The sequence below is a fragment of the Vigna umbellata genome, chromosome 1 (assembly GCF_029865625.1).
Source record: "Vigna umbellata cultivar VRB3 chromosome 1, Vumbellata_1.0, whole genome shotgun sequence".
Lineage (NCBI taxonomy): Eukaryota > Viridiplantae > Streptophyta > Magnoliopsida > Fabales > Fabaceae > Vigna > Vigna umbellata.
Genome location: NC_142165.1, coordinates 12,505,088 through 12,527,563, shown reverse-complemented (window position 1 = coordinate 12,527,563; position 22,476 = coordinate 12,505,088). Strand labels below are relative to the sequence as shown.

Here is a 22,476-nt window from a genome sequence, read left to right as displayed (position 1 = left end):
TAATGAAGATGCTTTTAACGTTGTTTCAAATAAATTCTTCATGAAAGACTAGATATGTTTTTATTAGCTTTCGTAAATAAGATAATATTGTTTTGGTTTCTAATATATAATTTTTTTTTCATTTAAGGAAATATAGTATATATAGTTTTGGTTTTTATAAATAACGATAAAAGTGTGAATTCTTTTTAAATTTAAAGGAAATTATTTTTAAGAATAAAAAACAAATATATTTCTCTTTACAGAATTTGAATTAACTTAAAATAACATTATAGTCATTGAAGGTCTACTGATATGGATTGGTCTAATAGATTAAAGAATTATGCTACTATCTCTTGCTCACCCAAAAGAAACACTTTGTTATGAATCTGAGAAAATCTGCGCACATATATTATTTGATGGAGCCCTTGCAGATATTTCTCATGTTCTTCTGACACGGTGTCTCAGTAACGGTAATGTTAGCATTTTTTTTTTCTCAATTTTTATTTTAATTGATACATTTTGATTGTTAATTTAATTATGAATAGTTAATTACATTATCTTTTTGTAGAAATTAAGGTGTATACCGATAAACATTGGTCCGTGTCATCGTCATCATCATCTTCTTCTGTTTCAGAGTGTGGTGGTGACCACACAATGTCAACTCTGTGTTCTGCACTTCCACCGTCATCGTCACCCTCCATAGCAAACTTCATCTCTGACCACCCATGCCTCACCATGCTCCAAAACCAATGCTTCAACATGAAAGACCTCCAAAAGATACACCCCCACATCATCAAAACTGGCCTTGCTCTTGACCACATTGCTGCAAGCCGTGTTCTCACTTTCTGTGCCTCTTCATATGGTGACATCAATTATGCTTACTTGGTCTTCACCAGGATTCCAAACCCAAATCTTTATTGTTGGAACACAATCATCAGAGGCTTCTCTCGGAGCCCGACCCCTCAGTTTGCAATTTCTCTTTTTGTTGATATGTTGTATTCTTCTGTTGAACCCCAACGGCTCACTTACCCTTCTGTTTTCAAGGCTTATGCTCAATTGGGTGCTGGCCATGATGGAGCTCAGCTTCATGGAAGGGTTGTAAAATTGGGTCTTGAAAAAGACCAATTTATTAGTAATACTATCTTGCACATGTATGCTAATAGTGGGCTGATGAGTGAGGCTAGAAGAGTGTTTGATGAACTTTTGGAACTTGACGTGGTAGCTTGCAATTCGATGATTATGGGGCTTGCTAAGTGTGGGGAAGTTGATAAATCTAGGAGGCTGTTTGATAATATGCCTACAAGAACAGCAGTTACTTGGAATTGTATGATTAGTGGATATGTAAGGAATGGGAGGCTAATGGAGGCATTGGAGCTTTTCCGCAAGATGCAGGAAGAAAGGGTTGAGCCTAGTGAATTTACAATGGTGAGCTTGTTAAGTGCTTGTGCTCATTTGGGAGCACTTCGACATGGGGAATGGGTTCATGATTATATAAGGAGGTGTAATTTTGAGTTGAATGTCATTGTTCTCACTGCAATAATTGACATGTACTGCAAGTGTGGATCTATTGAAAAGGCTATTGAAGTGTTTGAGGCATCACCCACAAGAGGATTATCGTGTTGGAACTCCATCATAATAGGACTAGCCATGAATGGTCACGAGAGAGAAGCCATCGAGTACTTCTCTAAGCTTGAATCCTCAAATTTAAAGCCAGACTGTGTCAGTTTCGTTGGTGTTTTAACTGCTTGCAAATATCTAGGAGCAGTAGAAAAAGCAAGGGACTATTTTACCCTCATGATCGATAAGTATGAGATTGAGCCATCAATAAAACACTACACTTGCATGGTCGAAGTGCTTGGTCATGCTGCGCTCCTAGAAGAAGCAGAAGAACTAATAAAGGGTATCTCTATAGAGGCAGATTTTATTATATGGGGATCTTTGCTTTCATCTTGTAGGAAGCATGGGAATGTAGAAATTGCAAAACGAGCTGCACAAAGAGTTTTTGAGTTAAATCCGAGGGAAGCCAGTGGCTATTTACTTATGTCCAATGTTCAGGCTGCATCCAACCAATTTGAAGAGGCATTGGAGCACAGAATTTTGATGAAGGAAAGATTAGTAGAGAAGGAACCCGGATGCAGTTCAATAGAACTACATGGAGAGGTTCATGAGTTCTTGGCAGGGGGAAGCCTACACCCCAAAGTTCGAGAAATTTACTCTCTACTGAATAACTCTGGTTTTGCACTTCAAGATTGAATATCTCCGAAGTGATGAATTTGTGAAATTTAAAAACCAAGCTGTATGCAAGGAAATAGCTTTGATGCAAAGAAGAGTTACAATACAATGTATGAGAATCTCACAATCGAACCGAACATCCAGTTTGCTTGTCAATACCCGGGGATTTATAGTTTGATCAGGGGAAAAAAGTGCCTATATTTCATTATTGTTATACTATGTCTTCCCAAATTATTCCAGTCATATTTGGTTATTTTGATTACAATAGTGATTTGTTTTTTCTTCAGCAATTAGAATACCGGTGTCTGTTAGTACTTGTACAAATTTGAATATAGGTCTGTCTGCAACGCTGACCTAAGCATAAGGTGATCCGAATCCTTATTTTAGGTCTCCAGAAAAAGGAAAGTTATTCAGTATTAATACTTATTCAACTTTTACTGTTACCTGGTTTAGTCTAGTGGTATCTAAAGTAATTTTTTTTTCCGTTGGTGATGGGGGTTTGAACCTGCTAGACTTGCAAATCTTAATTTCTGTGCTTCATGCATGTTTTTGCTTCGAAGTTCTGAAACCAAATTCAGCAGTAAAAAGTATTAACTCTGAAAAGTAGATCTTATTGTATTGAAAATCATAACACTCACTAATCTGCTAAAATAATTGTATTGTTAAACAGTAGAAGAAGCATTAAGCATATGATCTTGTTAAGCACCATCAAGCTTAGAAGACCCCTTGCTTGTACAAGATCCTGAAAATATAATACCTACACTACGGTGCATTGTATGGATGTAAGACAACAACTGACCAAGAGTGTGGTAGGTTTCAGGTTTTTGACAAGTTCCGCCCTGGTGCCCAAGAGTATATCTCTTGGGGCATTGTACCATTCATGAGCAGGTTCTGTGGCATTGCATACAAGTCAGAGATGTCAAGATGGTGGGTGCGTCCATTTTGGTAATGCTGATTCTGCATTGCAGCAGAGAGTTCATCATCTTCCAAAGGCAGACGATCGAAAGTAGCATGCATGAATGATGCAGCCATGATTACAAGAGGGCCTGAAGCAATCAAAGCACCAACCACAGCACCTCCCACAACTTGCCCTTGAGCACCTGCCAAGTAAATTGTGAGGCCTGTGATCCCTGGAGGGGCTGGTGGGGGAAGGATTGACCCCAGCAGGGACAGAATCTCAAACCTACCATGAAGGGTCACAATGGCACCAGATGACCCTGGTTGGCGCAGTGTTACATTTGTTACACAGCCTGTTCCATTGAGTATATAAAGGCCACGTTGCTTTCTCCTTGCAAAGTTCAATAAACATTCATTCACATCACAGCCTGAACTCACTTCCATGGCATGAGCCTTCAGTGCATTGGCACTTTCTCTGGTGACAATTATTGGTGGTTTAGGCTTGTTTTTTGAGCCGGCTGGCCGTCCACGTGGCCGCCTTAAGGTGTCCCCCTCTGCTGCAGAAGAAACAGGTGAAACTGCTTTTGGGACTTTTGGAGTTATTACAGTGACATCAATGCCAGACATGTTTGAGTTCCCCTTGTCTTGTTCTTGCTTTCTATCCATTTCACCAAACAGAGGACACTTTGAGGCAAATGTGAAATAACAAAGAGGAAATCGCTCTCTTCTGCTTCATAGAAAAGCTTAAGTAGTGGAATTATGAGAATAAATTTTATAGGACCCCAAAAGAATGATTGTTTTGTAGGAAGGAGTTAAGTAATACCAACCAACAAAAAATTGTTGTTTTATGCATTACTCTGCCTAATTCTGACTAACTTGGCTCATGTCAATTGCCTTCCTCAACAGATATATCTTGCCATATATATAATTATTACACTTTACTTCTCAATCTTACCCACCTACACCATCTTTCTCGCATATGACTGTGCTTTTTCTTTATCAAACTCTCTACACTTTTTCTGTTACGTAGCAGAACACTAGAAGCATGGTTGGAAGCTTGCAAGTATAGTCTGTTTTTAAAATATATCTGACAAAAATTACTCCAAAAACTAGTCGCTAGATAATAGCTGATATATGCGTAGCATTGGATAGTTATAAGTTGTAAAATTAGTTTATTAAATTACAAATTTTGATACGATAATTAGTTGAAGTAACTTATAAATATAAAATAATAATAAACTCAAACTGCAGCGTTCCATAAGCAAAGGGTGCCAAACATCGTTTTATGATGTCAAAGTTGTTCACTCTGTAGATTTTTTTTAGTTGACATGAATGTATGGTTCTAGATTGTCTCTGTAATTACCCTGTTAGGTGATACTGAAATACGATATGATGAAATGTAAACAAAATGTCAAAAAAATAAGAGACTTTCAAATTTGGAATTTCTTTTACTGTTCTTTTAATGTAAATTAAATTAATAGACATTGATTTTATGTTTTAAAATATATTAACATCGATGTATATTTTAATGTTCAGCAAAGGACAATATCTAAAATCTAACACTCGACTCGAGTTTTCCAGGTCTGTGAAATATTTTTTCATATGAATCTATAATAGCCCTTTTTATTGTTTAACATTGATGAGTTTTTGCCCTTTGAAGTTGTGGAGCAATATGAACACCTTAGCTAGCAATAAATACTTCAGTAGAATATTATAATATGTTTTTTTTAGTAGCATGAAAAGTTAAATGTGAAATAAAAGCAATTATTTTCAAACACGTTTTAGAATAAGGTAATGAAAAAAATTGGAAACAAATAAAGATATAATAAAAAGTTTCCTTAAAAATATTTTTCTAATAACTTATATTTAAAGCATACATGGGTATCGGCTTTCTCATTCCACTATAACAACTTTTAGAAATTATTTTCCTGTTTCAGGTTTCCAATCACCAAAGAGTTGACAAGAGAGATTATTTACGCATAGAATTTTCTCATAATTGAAGAAAATTTCAAAATTTGGGATATTCAATATCGTTTCTGAACTTGATTTCTTAGCATAAAAAAATCATAGAAAAAAAATAGAGACGTCACAATCTAATATATCATATTAATAAACTAATAAAGATCCGTTAGATTTTAATCTTTAATAATAACTTGTGTCTTAAGACAAGAAAATCCTCTCTTAATAAATTTGGTTGATATAATAACTATAAAAGTGTTTACATTTATCTATGATTTATAATCTAAGTATCACAAAAGAAGATCCAAAAACATTGGGTATGTAACAGACGTGAAAATTTAATTATTGCATACACGAACTCCTTGTCCAAATAGTTTGGAAAAACAAATAAAACTTTACAAAATATCTTTTAAAAGCTAAAACCTATTTTGCAAGTGTGTTCCAAGCCTTAGATCTTCCCTTTGAGTTCCAAGTTTCATGGAACAAGAGTTTAAAAAAAAATTGTTCTTTTAAGTTTTCAGTAATTCACCTTGTCATAAATTTTTTAAATTTTAAGAATTCCTTCCAAAGTTCTTCTTCTATTGAATTAAAAGATAGTTCTCGATCAATAATAACCTTGTTTGATCTACCTTTCCTTATCATTTTCACTTGTATAAATATAAGTCAATATTTTCAACCATATAAGTCCAGGCCCATTTTTGAAAAAAAAAAGAATGAATAGAATACTTGGAGTTCTTAGCTAAATCCTGTTTTAGTCACGTAGTAAATAGTAATAAATTGGATTGATTAGAAGTAATGATAAATTAACAAAGGCCAATCATGAGTAGATCAGTTTACTTGAACATTTTCTAGTTGTTTTTCCTTTACAACAGTTATAAAGAGCATGACCGGTACAGAAATCAAAGATCCTCGTAATCTCGTATCGGGACATGTGCATATATAGTTTACCACCGTTTCCAAGAAGAACTATTTTATTTTAAATCAAGAAAATATCATGCAGTTCAAACCTCTTTCACTGTTGTCACAACACTCACTGTAAATTTGCATCATCTTAGTTAAAATTCCTTTCTCATCTCTCTCATCGTCATATGATTTCACCCTCATCAGTCGTAAGTAACCACAACAGCAGAATAATAACCTTATGAACTATATGTAGCTGAAAATGGAAAATGAACTCAATTCAAATTCCAACTGTTTGGTCTTCATGATTAATAGTGACATAATTCCAATATGGTTGGTTGACAATGGCTTCGGACTATATATGTTGCAATATAGAAAATGAAGTCTTAAACCCATCAAAACGACTTGGCATGCATGTCAAGATTACTCTTGCTGACCTCATGGGAACTGTGTAATTCAAACATCTCTTCTAAAAGGCCAGAACAGTATACGAGACTTCCACTACTGTAGAGTGTACCATGTTTGCAATCTCATCCTGTGAATGGAGCGACTGTTTCTGGTACTGAAACCTGAGACAATCATCAGCCCACAAAGATAACTTTGGTGTTAGCTCATCCCTCATTATTATTTGGTCAAAAACTAAAAGTGTGTGATGCACGTCATGACCAACCATTTGAAATCAGTTGTCCATACGCATGAAATACGGATACTCAGTGAATAGAAGCATTTCCTTTACTTGCACCAACACTTGTGAAAATTGAAAAGCATAATATCGCGGGTGCCCCATTATTACTCTTACTTTGTAATCCTAGTTCTATTGGTTTCCTGATGTGATGTCATACCTCAATGTAAAAGAATACACAATTTGGAATTTTGTGGTACTCCGTTCTGAATAATATTTGACAATTTTCTTGCATCAAAAGGTACTCGGAGATGGGAGAAAAAGGGACTGTACATCTGAATGACTACCATTAAACATCTTGGATTTGGTAGGTTTGTGTGCAAGTTAATTAGTGATAATAGTTAAGCATGCCATACTTCAAACTAAAATGTTTTAAATATCATGAAAGGGACATTTCAGATGCAAGAAAACTGCTGAAGGTGCTAGCATAATTAGTACATTAGTTCACAGAAATTTGTGCAGTCTAGTTATGAATACGTTTTTTGTTCTGTACATTTTCTGCAATTGAAAGGTTTTGGTTACAATTCTATAAAGCAATTAGTTTAAAACTCGTGGTGACAACAACGCCTTTTTTAACAATTCGGGTATGCAAATTTAGGATTGTAGGATTCATCACGATAATAGTCTTCGAAAATCAGCAGCTAAAACAATAGCAGTAATACCAAAACAAATGGTTCGGTCAGTTAGTGATTAATAAATGAGTTAATTTGTCATCTATTCATAGCAGTTGACAAGTGATTAAAAGAATAATTTACCAAAACATATATATACATGTGTATGTGTGTGTATGTACGTACTTATATGTAACTGTCTCATTAGACTCATATGACATCACTAGGTTGCCAACTCCTGCAAGGTAAGTGATGCTGCATTACCTTACACAACATTTCATGGAATCCTCCAAAAATACTTCATTATTACGTTCATTTATGAGACAGATTAAGGTTAGAAAAGTTTGAAACAATGGACAAGAAACTACACTACGCTATTCTTAGTTCCTTACTCCTTTGGAAAATTTCTCAATCTGCTGTTCCTCCATGATCAATCATATGATCGCAATTTGGAAAGAATAATGCTAAATGAAGATAACAACACCTCTTCATTTTAATAAACTAATAACAAGCATCTCGGATGTACCTTTCCTGTTTCCACATTAACTGATACAAGAAAAATTTTGCAAACCTTTTTCTTCCAATGAAGTTAGTTCTGACCTGGATGTAGAAGATGTGTTAAGCAAAACAAAATTTATCAGATCCTCAGTTCTGCCTCCTTGGTTCTTCTAATTCTGAGATTGAAAATTGAAAAGATGTTGCATTACTTTTCTTCATTATTTTCTTGTAATACGAATATTCATAATAATTCAAAATCACTAGATAGAACCTCCTCTAAATTGATTTTCATAGTTAAATCTCCATAGGAGACAATAAGAATTACGCTTTGATAGATCAAAGAGTTGTACCTCTTCCTAATTCCATGGATGGTCTCAAGGAGTTCGATTGTTTGTTGCAACCTGGAATTATTTGGTCTCTCTTCATTAACAAGTAGCAAGGTTGAGACGTTCAAAACAGTAACTAGTTCAGCTTCAATTTCACTGAGCTTTTTGTCTATCCGTTCCATGAAATCCTCATACGAGGATATTTCTGACAAGTTTCTGGCTATACTGTCTTCATTTGAAATTCCTACACTAACGGATTCCTGAAGATTCTGAATCTCCTTAACATCCAGTGAATTTCCTTCACTTTCGATAGACAGTTGCACATCTTGAATATTGTCGAAGTCCATCGTTTCAGGATCTAAGTTATGTCTTGTCGTACTGAAATCATTTTGAACTTCCTCCTTTGGAGCAACAATTCGAACTGGACTTGAAGCATCTTTTGTTATGTCTTCAATGTTCACATTAACATTTCCAATTAGCTGACTTTCTTTCAAAGATATTGCCTGAAACTACCATAGGTTTCTTTCATTATCCAGTTAATAAAAAAATCAACATTTTAAGTAAAAGCAACATTCACAAGAGATCAAGAGAAAGAATAAACATTATAAAAGGACGCAAACCAAAAAAATAATTTGAAATACATGAGTTATTCAGCAATAACAGTCTGAGTTGACAGGTAAAGTTATGCTTATCAGTCAGTACTAGAGCATACAATAATATAGATTTAAGAAAAGAAATTGAGACCATCACTAAAGGTAATCACTATTTATTTAGTTTTTAATTTTTCTTGCATAAAGGTTATAAGTAATCTACTACATGGTCTAAAAATCCTAATTACCAAATGAGAATATATGAAACCCAGTTACATGATTTATCATCTTATGAGTTTTGTAGCAATGTTATACTTTAATGTATTTTGAACTAGTAAATAAATGCACTTGTACAAACTATACAACTCTACACAAACATTACATCGGACTTTCCTGTGGAACTCTCCATTTTCAGACTAAGAAAAACCACAGAAAAAAATATGCTTTTCAATAATTTCGTGACAGGTAAATTCAAAAGCAGTCTGGTTTTTTTGCAATATTGAAGTCAATGTCACCCAATCCATCCACTGTTTTCCTAGAGACTGATAATTTTCACATGGTGCATACTATATATGAGAAGTTAAGTTAGTGGCAAATAAGGCAGGGGACAGGCACTGAACTGACGAAAGGAACTCGCTTTTCATCATCACCTTCGATAAAAGAAAATTTTTTAAAGGATTCACCGGAGAGATACAAACACCAATATGAACCCAATGATATAAGGGATTGACACCACTCTCTACTCCAAACCTTAAGACAATGAGTTAATGGGTCTTTCATTTTTATATAGTGCTTTACTTTCTCTTTTCTATCCAATGGAAAACTTGTATTCGTACTTGAATTCCCAACACATACGAGAATGACATACACTGGGACAACTGATGTTCAAAATATAGGATAGAACACCACCTTTGATATATATATATAACCAACGTGAGAAAAATCTCAATTAAGAATTAAGATTTATATAATTCACACTATAAAAACAAATTTGTTACAGTTTTCCAGTAATGACATCTTTCAAAATAGAATTCTAAATAAGAAACATGTACCTTAACAGTTAAAATAACCAGTCAAGTCTTGTGGAAAACTAGCCTAAAAATACGAGTCATGCATTACTTATAATGCAAGTTATTCTTTTCTAATTTCTTTTTTAGTTTTATTTTATTATAGTAGCATATAGCCTATAATAGGTGTCGACTCATTTCTTTACTCATACTCAAGCCATGTTCGATAAGTGTCATGTCCAAAAAGTGCACGATCAGGCGACAGCGTATTCTACATAGATAGCGGTGCATCCTAGGTCCACAGTCCCTTCTGCAGATGCTCATGCCTGTACTTGCAAGCAATAAACAACTTTTGCGAAAACACTTGAAATAAATCCCTCCTTCAAACATACTGGCCATGCATTACATTACGAATCTAACACTCTGATGATATGAACAATTCATAACTTACATAACAAAGGTGTTCTCCCTCAAATGTATTGATATTTATGATCATGATGCCATCATTTCAAAATGAAAATAGAAACTAAGACTGCAGGACAAATGAACTGACTTTACCTCACTTAACTTTGCGGAAAGCTCATCAAGCAATTCAATGCGTCTTTTAGACTTGTCCAAAGCCTGCAACACCTTCTTCCTCTGAAAAAGCATTTCCCTTGCATAATTTTCCTCCCCCTTTTGAATGCTTATAACTGCCTGTTTTTGAAGCTTCTCTGCAGCTTCTGACAACCGCAGAAGCCTCAATCTAGCATTAGTTGCTGTTAACCACAACATATAAGTTTTGTATTAGAAAAATACTAATCACTCATTCAATTTCCCTTTCATCCAATTTCCTCTTCTTTTTTGTTTCTCTTCCTTTTTCACCACATCCCTATCTGTTACTTTGTCTTCCTATTTCTCTCTCTTTTTTTCATCCCAAATACACCCCATTTTGGGGTGCGCTTTCATAATCACTCATTAAATTAGAATAATCGTCCTCAAACTATTGGCCCGTGGCATAAACAGTTCCTAAAGTAATAAAATTGTTTAAGCAGACTCTGAAGTATTGAATATCCATCATTTCATTGCCTAAGTTGATGTATTTCAGTACAGTTCAGAAACCAATTTGGAGAAAAAATTTCGATATTTAAGGACTACACAACATTATTTTGATAACCTCTTGAGCTACCCAAGGTCCAATTGATGCACGAACCCAGTGGACAGCTTTTTCAGTTAGATTTCCTTAGGTCAGAATTGTAATGAAAAAGTGAAAAATTAAAACTTTAATCATACTCAGGGGCCTGACTGTAAAGGGTGTTTTTCAGAAAACATAAATCAGAATGAAAGTGGCAATAGCATGAAGAAAAACAATTTGAAATTGGTAGGGTTACCCTTGGCTCTGGTGGTGTCAGCCTCAGCATGAAGATGATCAATTTGAGAACGCAGTTGCTCTGTGTTGATGACAGCTGTAGAAGCAGAAGAAGAAGATGATGAAGATGCGCAGCACGTGGGCCTCCATGAAGGAACAGCCATGGCCATAGTTGTCACTCTAACACAGTACATTATCATCCCTTTCTCTCTTCCAATCTGCAACCTTATGCTTACAAACAATTTCTCATAACCAATTAGACAATTCGTAAGGACAATGCCAAATTCAATATTTAGCCACTAATTGTTTCTAATGACTGATTAGCGAAATCTATTTTGATAAGAAATTATGTAGAAAGCAAAATAAACAGGAATAAACTCTGAGATCCAAAAATAATGTGCATCTTCACTTCTTATTCAAAATCCAAAAAAAGGAGAAGACATTTTCTAATTCAAACATAAATATAAAAAATATTAATGTATCTAGTCAATTAAAAAAAATATAATCAGTTATTTTTAATGTAAATGATTTTTGATATAACTATAATTATATTTGTTATCATAAAAATAAAAATAATTAAAATAATAGATAAAATAAAATTTATTAATTTTATAATTTCATCTATTAAAATAATCATTCATCATTTATATTTATAAAAACATTCACAAATTTTTTTCTTTTTTATATTTTTCACCTATTGGTCTTTAATTCAATCAAGTTTCCTTTTACCTCATTCACTTATTTTCATTCTCCCAAATCCATTTACAATATTTATTTTCATCCTTCCAAATCCATTTACAATATTTATTTTCATTCTCCCAACTCCATTTACAGTATACTTAAAAGCACATATGGTGCCTAATAAACCTCTGAATTTATTTTATTAATTATTAATATTGTTTCTTCTTGTCAGGATAAATAAAGAATGTTAAGCAATTCAATATATGTAAAGGTTTTTATTATAAAATAAAAGTTCATAAAGTGTAAAATAATCTTGATAAAACATCTCAAATTTTAAACAAATTTGGTATTAATTTTTATCCTTTTTTTTCTTATTTTTATTATTATTTTATTGGAAAATAACTATTTATTTAAATTAGACAAAAAGCAACGATTATATTTAACTAAAATCTAAAATGTAAATCTTTATACAAATGACAAAATCTAAGTTAGCGACTTGAATACTCTTGATAAAATAATCAGTATGAAAATATGATTGAATTTACTAAAAAATACCAAATATATTTATAAAGTGTATGGTCATATGAAATTTGTTATAAAATAAAAAATAATAAAAAGTTACCATGTATATAAATATATATAATAAATCAGCATTATAAAGTTTATGAGTCATATGAAATATGTTATAAACTAAAAAATAATATAAAGTTACCATATATATAAATATGTATAATAAATCATAATAATATTAATATATTATTTAATCAAATTAACCATATATTTAGTTATTGTGTGATATAAAATGATCTTTTTAACAGTAATAAAGCTATCTATATTTAACTATATATTTTGTAAATATAGAATAATTATAATAATAAAACAAATATATTTAACACTTTTTAGTTTTAGTATGTCAATTTAATTTTTGGTGCATAATAACATTTGATCCTTACTTTTAAAAAGAAAATTTAAAAGAGATGAAAAAGAAAATATTTCTTTTAAAAAATATGTATGTTTTTTTATTTTGATTTAATAGAGAGTAATAAAGTTAAATATATTTTTAGTATTTAAAACTAAATTGTAAAGCTAAATTAACATAATAATTTTAATTTAAAAATTTTAATTTGTTTACGTATTAAATGATGTTTTAAATTAGTATTTAAAATAAAATATCAAATAGAATAAATAATTTAAACGTAGTCTAAAATATAATTTAATAAAATAAAAAAATTTCATGTAATTAGATTAAAGGAAAATTTTATTTATTTATTTTCAAAATTTAAAAATAAAAATATATTAACTTTTAACCTAAAGACAAATTTTAATTGTATGTATAAATATAAAAACTAAAAATGTATTTAAAATCTAATATTTATATTAAGTTTTAGGTCATAGTGATGTTTAGGCTAATGAGGTAATAATAAAAATGTCTAATACCCTTTTGTTGAGAAAGAAATATTGGAAGCAAAAGAACACAAAAGATTTCAAATCTAGATACAGGAAAGAGAATCATATCCTATAAAGATTTGTTGCTTTTAGGAGGAATTGAAGGAAAACATTGAAGATGATACATACAATGATATAAGTTAACATTGTACCACTGAATGAATGTGAGCAAGTCCAATCCAACCAAAAGCACTCAATTATGTCAACAATTTCATGCTCTCTGTCAAACAAACAACCCTAATCATCAACCCAGCAAATCCTCCTTCCCATCCAATTTCTTGTCAACAAAACTAATATATTTTATCAATTATTTAAATAATTCATAAATAACCAAACACCATATCATTACAGCTAGAAAATACTTTCATTTTATTTAAACTCTTCGTCTTTTTAACATAATATATATTTGTGAAGGTAAAATAATTCATTCGATCCAATCCAATCCGACTCGAATTGATCTCTTAGTAAATTAATTTAATAAATTAATAATTTCAAATATTATCCAATTCATTATAAGTTGGTGAAAAATGAATTGATAAACTAACTTACTTAATGTAAGTTTTTCAGATTTAAATAAATTTAATTTAAAATAATGTTAAATTTTAAAGAATATATATATATAATACAATTCAAATATTATCTAAAATTATTTTAAACTTTAAATATAAACACAAAAACTAAATTAATGGGTTAATAAACCAACCTGAATTACCACATATCAACACGAAGAATTAACTTCTTAGTGAATCGATTCAAAATTTAATTATATCAAAATTTCAATTTTTTTATTTAACTCAATTAGGGTTTTGACTCTCAGATTATAACCAGCTATATATATATATATATATCACAAGATTAAAGTAGTGTTTTTCAAATGATATTAATTAACTAAAGTAGTTAAACTAAGAATTGCAGCATGTAATAAATGCAATACATGATCACGCAAGTCAAGTCAAGGGAATGACCATGATTCTTAACTTTAGTTTTCAACAATTTTTTTTCTTTAAATCTAATGAACACGTACGCTTTATATTTAACTAAAAGTATTCGAATTTGTTTTTAAATTTTATATATTTAAGATTTGTGAGGACAAGTAAAATAATTTTTAATATATAAATAAATAGAAATCTCGCTTTATAATCAACTTTAAGAATTAAATTTAAATTTTATTTATTTTTATATAAATGATGTAAGAACTATTTAAAGTTTAAATAAAAATTGTTATTTCTATTTACTATTTGATCGTTACGTGAATAAACATGAAAGGGTGAATGTAATAAAAAATTCAAGATAAAATTAATTTATAATTTATAAATAAATATAAATTTTATCTTAAAGTTTCATCTTATCACTTTTTTGTAGAGATAAATTAAATTTAAAATTGAGCTCTTGATATAACATTTATTAATTATAATTTTTTATAAAAATGAATTATTTATATAATAATAATAATGAGAATATGGAAGAAAATAACGAAGAGAAGGTGGGTTTAGTGGTATGATGGTTGAATGGGCGGTGGTGATTGTCGAGTTTGCACCAACCCACCGATCAAAAAGTCTTTGTTTTACCAACCTTTTTTCTCAATGCCAAATATCACTTCTCACATTCATTACCCATTCTCTCTCTTAAGGGATCAAACCACCTCTTTGTCTCTCCCCATTCCTACAAAACCCTACCTTTTCAACCCTAATTTTAACTTTACTTCAATGCTACAATTAAATACCAATTTCAATTACAAAATCTATCAAACTCTAATTTAAAAGCTATTTTCTCTATATTTTTGTTTTTTAACTACATCAAAATCACTTTTAATCAAACATTTATTATTTAACTATGTTTTTTTTTTCATTAACATTATTACAAACGAAACTCTATTTAAGAAAACAAAGTTTAACTAATTCGTAGATACTACATGTTTCATGAAATCACATTAGCTAGGGTTTGATACATACGATTTTGACCATCTAATTTGCGTGATTTTGATTGATGTGAATGTGATAGTGTAAGCACATGAGCATATGATAAGGCATCAAAAGGGAATGTGACGTCAAAACCCACTCACCATCATCAACCCATACATAGATGCCCATAGACATAGGCGTGATCAGGAACAGCACTAGTTTTTTTTTTTTTTTTTTCAATTTTTTGCATTATTTAATTTTCATTTTTTATAATATCCAATTTTCATTTTTATTATGCATTTTTCTATTGAAATACTCAGAGGAAGATGAAGAAGAATCATAAATAGCAGAGAACGAATATCTCGTACGTGCCACTCTGCGGTCAAACGCCGGTGCCCAAACCGCGACACGTGTAAGATAAACCTAAAAAATTACACAAGCAAAATGCTTGTAGTCGGAATTTTTGACTAATCACACTACCTTCTTAACAACGTGATAACGACCCTTCTCAAAAAAATAAATATATTTAACAAACACATTAATCGCAATTTTGTTTATACATTAATCTCTTTAATAATACAATACCACGAAACAAAATATCTATGATATAATTAATTATGGGGTTATTTTGCACAAACGCATGATCCCTCACATAATCGATCACATACGATCCTACCAAACCACATACGTGGAGCTCAAAGGAACACACAAAGTAAATTTGAGGTCAATGTTTGAAATTATTTTTTCTTCTCAAAACATTACAAAAGCAAGCCAAAACCTTGTTAGCATTATTCTTGTATTGTTCTTAACATCTAATATCTTATATTATATAAAAGAGAAACCTCTCGGCATGCAAGTATTATTCAACTTGTTATTTTCATTGTCCTTGATTAGATTCAAAACGATTAAATAAAAGGGAGTGCTTTAAATTAAATGAGAAGTCACCATCAACTATGTATAAACATATAAACATATATAGGTAATAAATCTTTCAACCAACTGACTAATAATTATCGAATCAATTGGCTTTTAAAGATTAAAATATTGCCTCATGCTGATTTTTTTATTTTATTTTTGTATTTCTTTTAAAATATGTCAAATTGCTGGATGTAAGAACAGGAAAAAAATAGAGGGACTTGGTATGTTTAAGATTTGAAATGGAAACTAAAGGTGATGAGACGACAACTTTATCGTTCTCTTCGTAAGACAAAAAAAATGTATAAAAGATAATTGATGTAAAATATGAATAGATGTTGAGTGAGAATATACGATGTACTACTATTGGATCAAGAAATCACGCCACATGCAGAAGCAGGTATAAGAATTAATTATAATATATTTTTTGTATTGAAAAAGAAAAAATTGATTATTTGGTTTAGAAAAAAATGAACCACACACTGACTTTAGAAAGATTAAGATAGAGAAACACTCCCCAATTAGCTCCAAACACTAAAGTGAGGGTGCAAAAGTAGAAGGAATAAAAGCAAAGAAGAAAAACAAAGTTCTAAGCCAAAAGCTCCCTTTCCCATAACAAGCAACCACATGGAATTTAAGTCTTAGCTCAAATATCATTCTCAAAGCTACCTTTATTTTTTTTCCTCTTGGCCCTCTTCTTCTTCTCCATTCTTCTCTCTTCCATGGCGAATGAGAAGGATAGTTTTTATGACCCTTTTCATTACAACCACCACGAACACCAACTCAACCACTCTTCAAACTTTCCATTCTTTAGGGATAACAACTCTACACCAATTGCCTCACAAAACTTTCAAGGGTTTGATCATCATCATCATAATCCTTCTCATCAACGCACCACTTTCACTGACTGCTTACATGGTTCCATGGATTACAACACCCTCTCCAGAGCCTTTGACATGTCTTGCTCATCATCTGAAGTGCTCTCTTCCATTGATGAAAACCCCAAGAAGCCTGGTGCAGGAGACTCCGCAGGGATCAGTGGAAACCAGTCAACACCCAATTCATCGGTTTCCTCGTCTTCCAATGAAGCCGAAGCACTCATAGAAGAAGACTCCACCAAAAGCCAGAAGAAAGATAAACAGCCAAAAGGGTGCGAAGACGAAGAAGAAAAGCCTAAGAAAGAGTAGGTTTGATTAGTTTTTTCTTCTTTTGCCCCTATTCCTTTTTTATTTCCGATAGATCAATGAAGGGGAGAAGGTTTTTTTGTCCCCTACAGTTTATCTTTTTCTTCCTTTCAACACACGAATAGGATCTGAATAATTAATATCTCTTATTTTGTAGAGGTACATAGAATTTTGAATTTCTTCTCTGAATTACTATTTACTAATGCGATTATATTATCACTCCGCGTCTTTTCAGTTGTTCATGACTTTTTGTGTTTCTTATGAAATGAATTTGGTCAATCAATCTTGTCTGTTATACTATATATATACAGTGCCGTACGTGAATGCTATATATTATCATGTAGGTTTTGTGTGTGACTAAAATGGAGAAATAGTGTGGAACAATCATGGGAACTTAACCCTAAAATAATTGCTATCGGTTTGGTGAGTTACTTGAGGCACATAGATATATATGTTGCGTTGAATTTGACTGATATTTTGGAGCGTTTCAGGAACAAGCCTAAAAAGAAAGAGAAAAAGCCAAGAGAGCCTCGTTTTGCCTTCTTGACTAAAAGTGAGATAGACAACCTTGAAGATGGATACAGATGGAGAAAATATGGACAGAAAGCAGTCAAGAACAGTCCCTACCCAAGGTTCATTATTTTCCAATTTTGAAATTTCTTATCTACCTACGTGGGGCATTATTATCGTTTCAAACCAAAAATGATGAAGCCTTGTTTTTTCTATAGCCGAAAAGAATGATTAAGAGTTGTTGAATTTCTGCACCAAAATCATCATATGTGTATTGAAACACAAAGTATTTCGTTTCCTTTGTTATTGTCATATATATATACACATCGATGTAATGATTCATATCTTTGTCATATTAAGGCTTCGTAACGGCTTGTTTCTTGTAATCTACTATCTAATGATGAAGTTGGAGACACGACATGCAGTACTATATATATGATCATGATATTGTATGAATGTTGAATCTGACAAGACTGGTTATTTGTAATGCAGGAGCTACTATAGATGCACCAGTCAGAAGTGCAGCGTAAAGAAAAGGGTGGAAAGATCATTCCAAGATCCATCAATTGTGATCACAACATATGAAGGGCAACACAACCATCACTGTCCAGCAACACTAAGGGGCAGTGCTGCCACCATGTTGTCAGCACCTCCTTTTTTTGGTTCCTCTTACATGGGCTCAAGCTTACCTCAAGATTTTCTTGCTCAGTTTCTTCCAAGTTATACCCAAAATGATCATCAAAATCCAATGTTCAACCAAAACCTTTCCAACAATCTCCATCTCCAGCCGCAACAACAACATCAGCAGCACCAGTTCCAACTCCCTCGTGACTATGGTTTGCTGCAAGACCTGCTGCCATCATCATTCCCAGGCAAACAAGAGCCTTGAACTTACAAAAAACTTGGTGCATGTTTTGATTTATTTATTTCAGAAAAAATACTAGTTTTATATTTCACCACTAAAAAAATTGAAGTTACAGTAACGGGTGACCTTTTGTACGTTTCAAACACTATCCGTTAGTAAAAGAAAAGCAGTATTTTCTGTGATATTCTTTTAAGAAAAACCATTATTTTTTCACGATAAACAAAATCAAACATGCACTAACCAAATGTTGCAGTGTACACTGTCTATACGTGTATGTAGTAAGTATAGTGGCTTCTTCTTTTTACTTGATTACTTATATCTCTGGTGATCTCTTTAAGTGATGTATGAAGAATATTTGTATGGAAATGGAAGACAGGTCTATATATGGTAGTTGCCGAAGATCTAATTAAGAGCATTAAATGAGTATTTTAGAAATTGTGAATTTGTGCACATGACATTGATCTTGATTACTCTTAAGTACATAGTTTGGTGAATTTTGTCAAAAATGTCAGAGATGGACGGTGTGTTTTTCATTAGAGTACTTTGCAAGTTGCAAGTATAAAGGAGACGATGAAGGATTGAAAAGACGTATCATACATGTATGAATGATCTTTATCAGTGAAAGGTATTGACAGGACTTGGTGATGGTTTCTTGGATCGCTAACACAAAGGGTGGTCAAGAACAGTATGGTGAGGATTAGTAACACCATGGCATGACAACGTAGTATGCTCGTAATTTTTTGTATTGCAGTTCTTTTATATTCAAATGATGGGGGAATTAACCAAGAACATGTACTTGAGTATATAAGGTTGTTTTAAGGGAGCCGCCTGTGTATATATATAGATAGAGATATAGATATAAACATATATTGCGGCGTTTCAGTTATAGTGTATATGTGCTAGCGTGTGTAAGTATACTTTATGTTGTGGACAAATACCTAACTTTTTAAGATTGATGTGATCTTGAGTTAGTAGTGTTATTCATTCTTCTTTTTCTTTTGTGGTGAAACCAAATCTAAGAATCAATATAGATGATTCAAATGCAAGCTTAAATTAATTAGCTATCCGAAAATGATATTTTTAGGCTTATAGAAATTTTTTCCATCTATTTGACATTACATTTTTTGCTTTTTATTATTTTTCTTCTTCTTAAAAATATATATAAGTTTGTTTTTTATGATATTTTAATTTTATAATATATATCAAATGAATATAAATATATGTTATTCTATTATTATTCTTAATTATGAATATATTTTTCACTGTAAAGTTAAAATTGTCTTTTTTTCTTTGAGAAAAATAGACAAATTGTCAGATAATAAATCAGTGTTTTTTGTTTTTTTATTTAAGAAAACAAAGCAGTGGTGTCAGATGCAGCAGTCTTGCTTCTATGAAATCCATGGGGTTTAAATATAGAAAGGATTTGAAGGTTTTATTTATCCATTCGTAATTTCCCTCAAAGAAACTATTTTTAATCTAAAATTATGGTGAAAGGTACACACTGTTTCATTCCTTTACAAATGCTAATTGGAAGCAGGGTTTCCTCTCATATTAATCTTTCAGAAAAGGATGCAAAAATTATTTCAATTAATATACTGCATCCAATTTTTTTTTCATTTTATAAAAAAACCAAACATTATGATGTAAATTCATTGCACTTACAAATTATAGACATATTTGAACACTTTGACATATATTTTAAAATAAATATTATAATATCCTAAGAATTAGATAAATTATAATATCTTTTTCGCCCTCTTTCCAACATTTGATTTAAGATATATATGTATATGTCATACTAATGTTATGTTTTATTACAGTTATGTGTTATATATTATGACATAATTTATAAACACTTATGGGGTCTCTACACTTGTGTGATATTATTACTTTTGGCTTGTGTTGTGTGTGTACTTTGTAGGTTATATACTAATATTATCTTTTTAGTTTGATTAGATCCTCATTTGTTATTCAACATTTATTTGAACTAACTTAAGTCATAATTAACTAATTTGCTTTGTGTATACATTCTTTAATTATTTTGTCCTTCATATGAGCCTTTGATTATAAGCTTTGATCACAATTTATCAATATCTTCTTTTACATCTGGGTGTTTTTTTTATACTCTTATAAACAAGGATTGAGTACGAATTTATATTATTGGTGAATACGATCATATTGATTGGAGCCTTAGAAATTAATCAGTTTTGTATTTTAGATTCAAAACTATGATTATATAGTAATTTTCATCGAGGATTGTCGTATGATTTCATGAGAGAAGACTGATTTTGTGATTGAAACATTGGTTCAGATGATGTATATCTTTGAAAAAAAAATATTAATTGCGAATACCATAGAATAGAGTTAAAAATTAATGCAGAGTAAGTGGCTTATTTGGGAAATTAAAACTTAGTTAAGATGTGCGTTAATGCTGCGACATTTACCTATTAACTTTTAAATCGTTATAAACATAAATTCATTTATTTTATTTTTCTTTTCTTTCTTTGTCATTCTCACAAACTTATAGCATTTTTTTAATTTTTTTTTCTTTATCCATTCTCTATACTATTATTTCAACAAGTAGTTTGTGGGTAATTTTTATAAACCGATTATTAAAGTTAAATTGTATAAGTGTAATTAGTATTGCGTTTGAAAAATAATTCAGAGTAGACTTTACTGTTTATAATACTCTTACGTTTCTGAAGAATAGTTGTCTCATAAAGCATAATTGTACTCTTCATTAGAGAAACATAATAATGTTTAATTGTTGATTAGGATGGCCACACATCCAAGTTGGGAGTTTTATGAAATCAAGCAATATTTCACTGTATCTTCATAAAATATTCAGTTGTTAAAATTTAAAAATACATTATTAAAAAATCTTTAATCAGTAGTAATTTTTTAAGAAGTTAATTCTTCCACTTAAAAAAATATATGCTATCGGTTCTATACATAAATTAAGAAAAATTTCTTGTATAAAGAACAGTCATTTCAAAATAAAAATATAAAGTTTCAACTTAAATAAAATTTATTTTAAACATAATTAAATAAAAATTAAAGAAACAAAAATATAAGTTTCTCTTAAAATTTCTCAACAATGTATAAGATTCTCAAAGCTGACATGTATGGAAATCACAAGAAGCATATAACAAGGAAATTTAGGAAACTCTTATAAACAAGATGCTATTGCTCATATCTTATTTTTTATTTTTTTTGTCTTTCTAAACTATTTAAAAGTTAAATATATCAAAAATTGCACTGTAAAATTAAAAAGGATATATTTTATTGACACATTTTAATTTTCTGTTTAATACTCACAATTTTCTGCTAATTTTACTTTAGACTACCAAATTCTTAATAGGGAAATTTGTCACATGTTATATGGCACACAAAGTCAAAACAGGTGAAGCTAATAGGGTTGACTAGGGCTATTTCAATGTTCAAAACATTATATAATCACTAAATAAAAAAAATATAAATTTACTGTTAATTAATTTTAAAAAAAAATTAAATAACTTTGGCTCTTTTGGATAATTGATGACTTTGAGGAAACGAGGGAAAACAGTAATTGTTAAAAAATTCTAATTGAGCAGAAGACAAATAAAAAGTGACAAAACATATTTTCTTTTTGATGGTAAAGATGATCAGAAAGGTTTTGTAGATGGCAGAAGTCATAATCATAATTTCCATAAAATCGGTTTACCATAATTAACGGAAGTAATTAACAAACTGTTTTTAGCATCCAAATTCCAAACTGTCTTAATTAATTTCATGAATGAATCATTGAGTGCCTCCATTATTGATTCATTGTTTGCTCTGCCGCCATAGAAGCTTTTTAATAAGCTTCACCTTTCTCTCGACAAAACTTGAACCCTTAACAGTTTCTTTGTCTCCTGTTTCTGCTTTTAGTTTATTCTAATTCTATCAAACATTACAACAACAACA

At 31.0% G+C, this 22,476-nt stretch overlaps 4 protein-coding genes across 6 annotated transcripts; 2 read left to right on the top strand and 2 right to left on the bottom strand.

Annotated features, from left to right (window-relative positions):
- Positions 1–536: 536 nt before the first annotated feature.
- LOC124832897 (pentatricopeptide repeat-containing protein At2g42920, chloroplastic-like) lies at positions 537–2,654 on the top strand. The gene has a single exon (XM_047307224.2). The coding sequence runs from the start codon at positions 634–636 to the stop codon at positions 2,230–2,232; it is 1,599 nt and encodes a 532-aa protein (XP_047163180.2). The 5' UTR covers positions 537–633; the 3' UTR covers positions 2,233–2,654.
- A 129-nt stretch (positions 2,655–2,783) lies between these two features.
- Positions 2,784–4,051, bottom strand: LOC124832898 (AT-hook motif nuclear-localized protein 16). The gene has a single exon (XM_047307225.2). It carries the CDS (start codon positions 3,772–3,774, stop codon positions 3,028–3,030), a length of 747 nt encoding a protein of 248 aa, XP_047163181.2. The 5' UTR covers positions 3,775–4,051; the 3' UTR covers positions 2,784–3,027.
- Positions 4,052–6,020: 1,969 nt separating this feature from the next.
- On the bottom strand, positions 6,021–11,363 carry LOC148204663 (uncharacterized). 3 transcript variants are annotated; one of them, XR_015781034.1, is made up of 5 exons: positions 11,052–11,362; positions 10,240–10,439; positions 8,109–8,593; positions 7,447–7,934; positions 6,021–6,536 (listed from the first exon to the last, which is right to left on the bottom strand). XR_015781034.1 is itself a non-coding variant. In XM_088095395.1 (5 exons), the coding sequence occupies exons 1-4, from the start codon at positions 11,227–11,229 to the stop codon at positions 7,898–7,900; spliced, it is 900 nt and encodes a 299-aa protein (XP_087951521.1). In that variant the 5' UTR covers positions 11,230–11,363; the 3' UTR covers positions 6,021–6,536; positions 7,861–7,897. The 3 variants fall into 3 exon arrangements, 1 of the variants encoding a protein (XP_087951521.1); XR_015781035.1 differs by having other exon boundaries at positions 8,109–8,587; positions 11,052–11,355; XM_088095395.1 differs by having other exon boundaries at positions 7,861–7,934; positions 11,052–11,363.
- A 5,124-nt stretch (positions 11,364–16,487) lies between these two features.
- LOC148204662 (WRKY transcription factor 71-like) lies at positions 16,488–19,492 on the top strand. Its single transcript, XM_088095392.1, has 3 exons — positions 16,488–17,155; positions 17,648–17,788; positions 18,159–19,492. The coding sequence occupies exons 1-3, from the start codon at positions 16,695–16,697 to the stop codon at positions 18,553–18,555; spliced, it is 999 nt and encodes a 332-aa protein (XP_087951518.1). The 5' UTR covers positions 16,488–16,694; the 3' UTR covers positions 18,556–19,492.
- Positions 19,493–22,476: the final 2,984 nt, after the last annotated feature.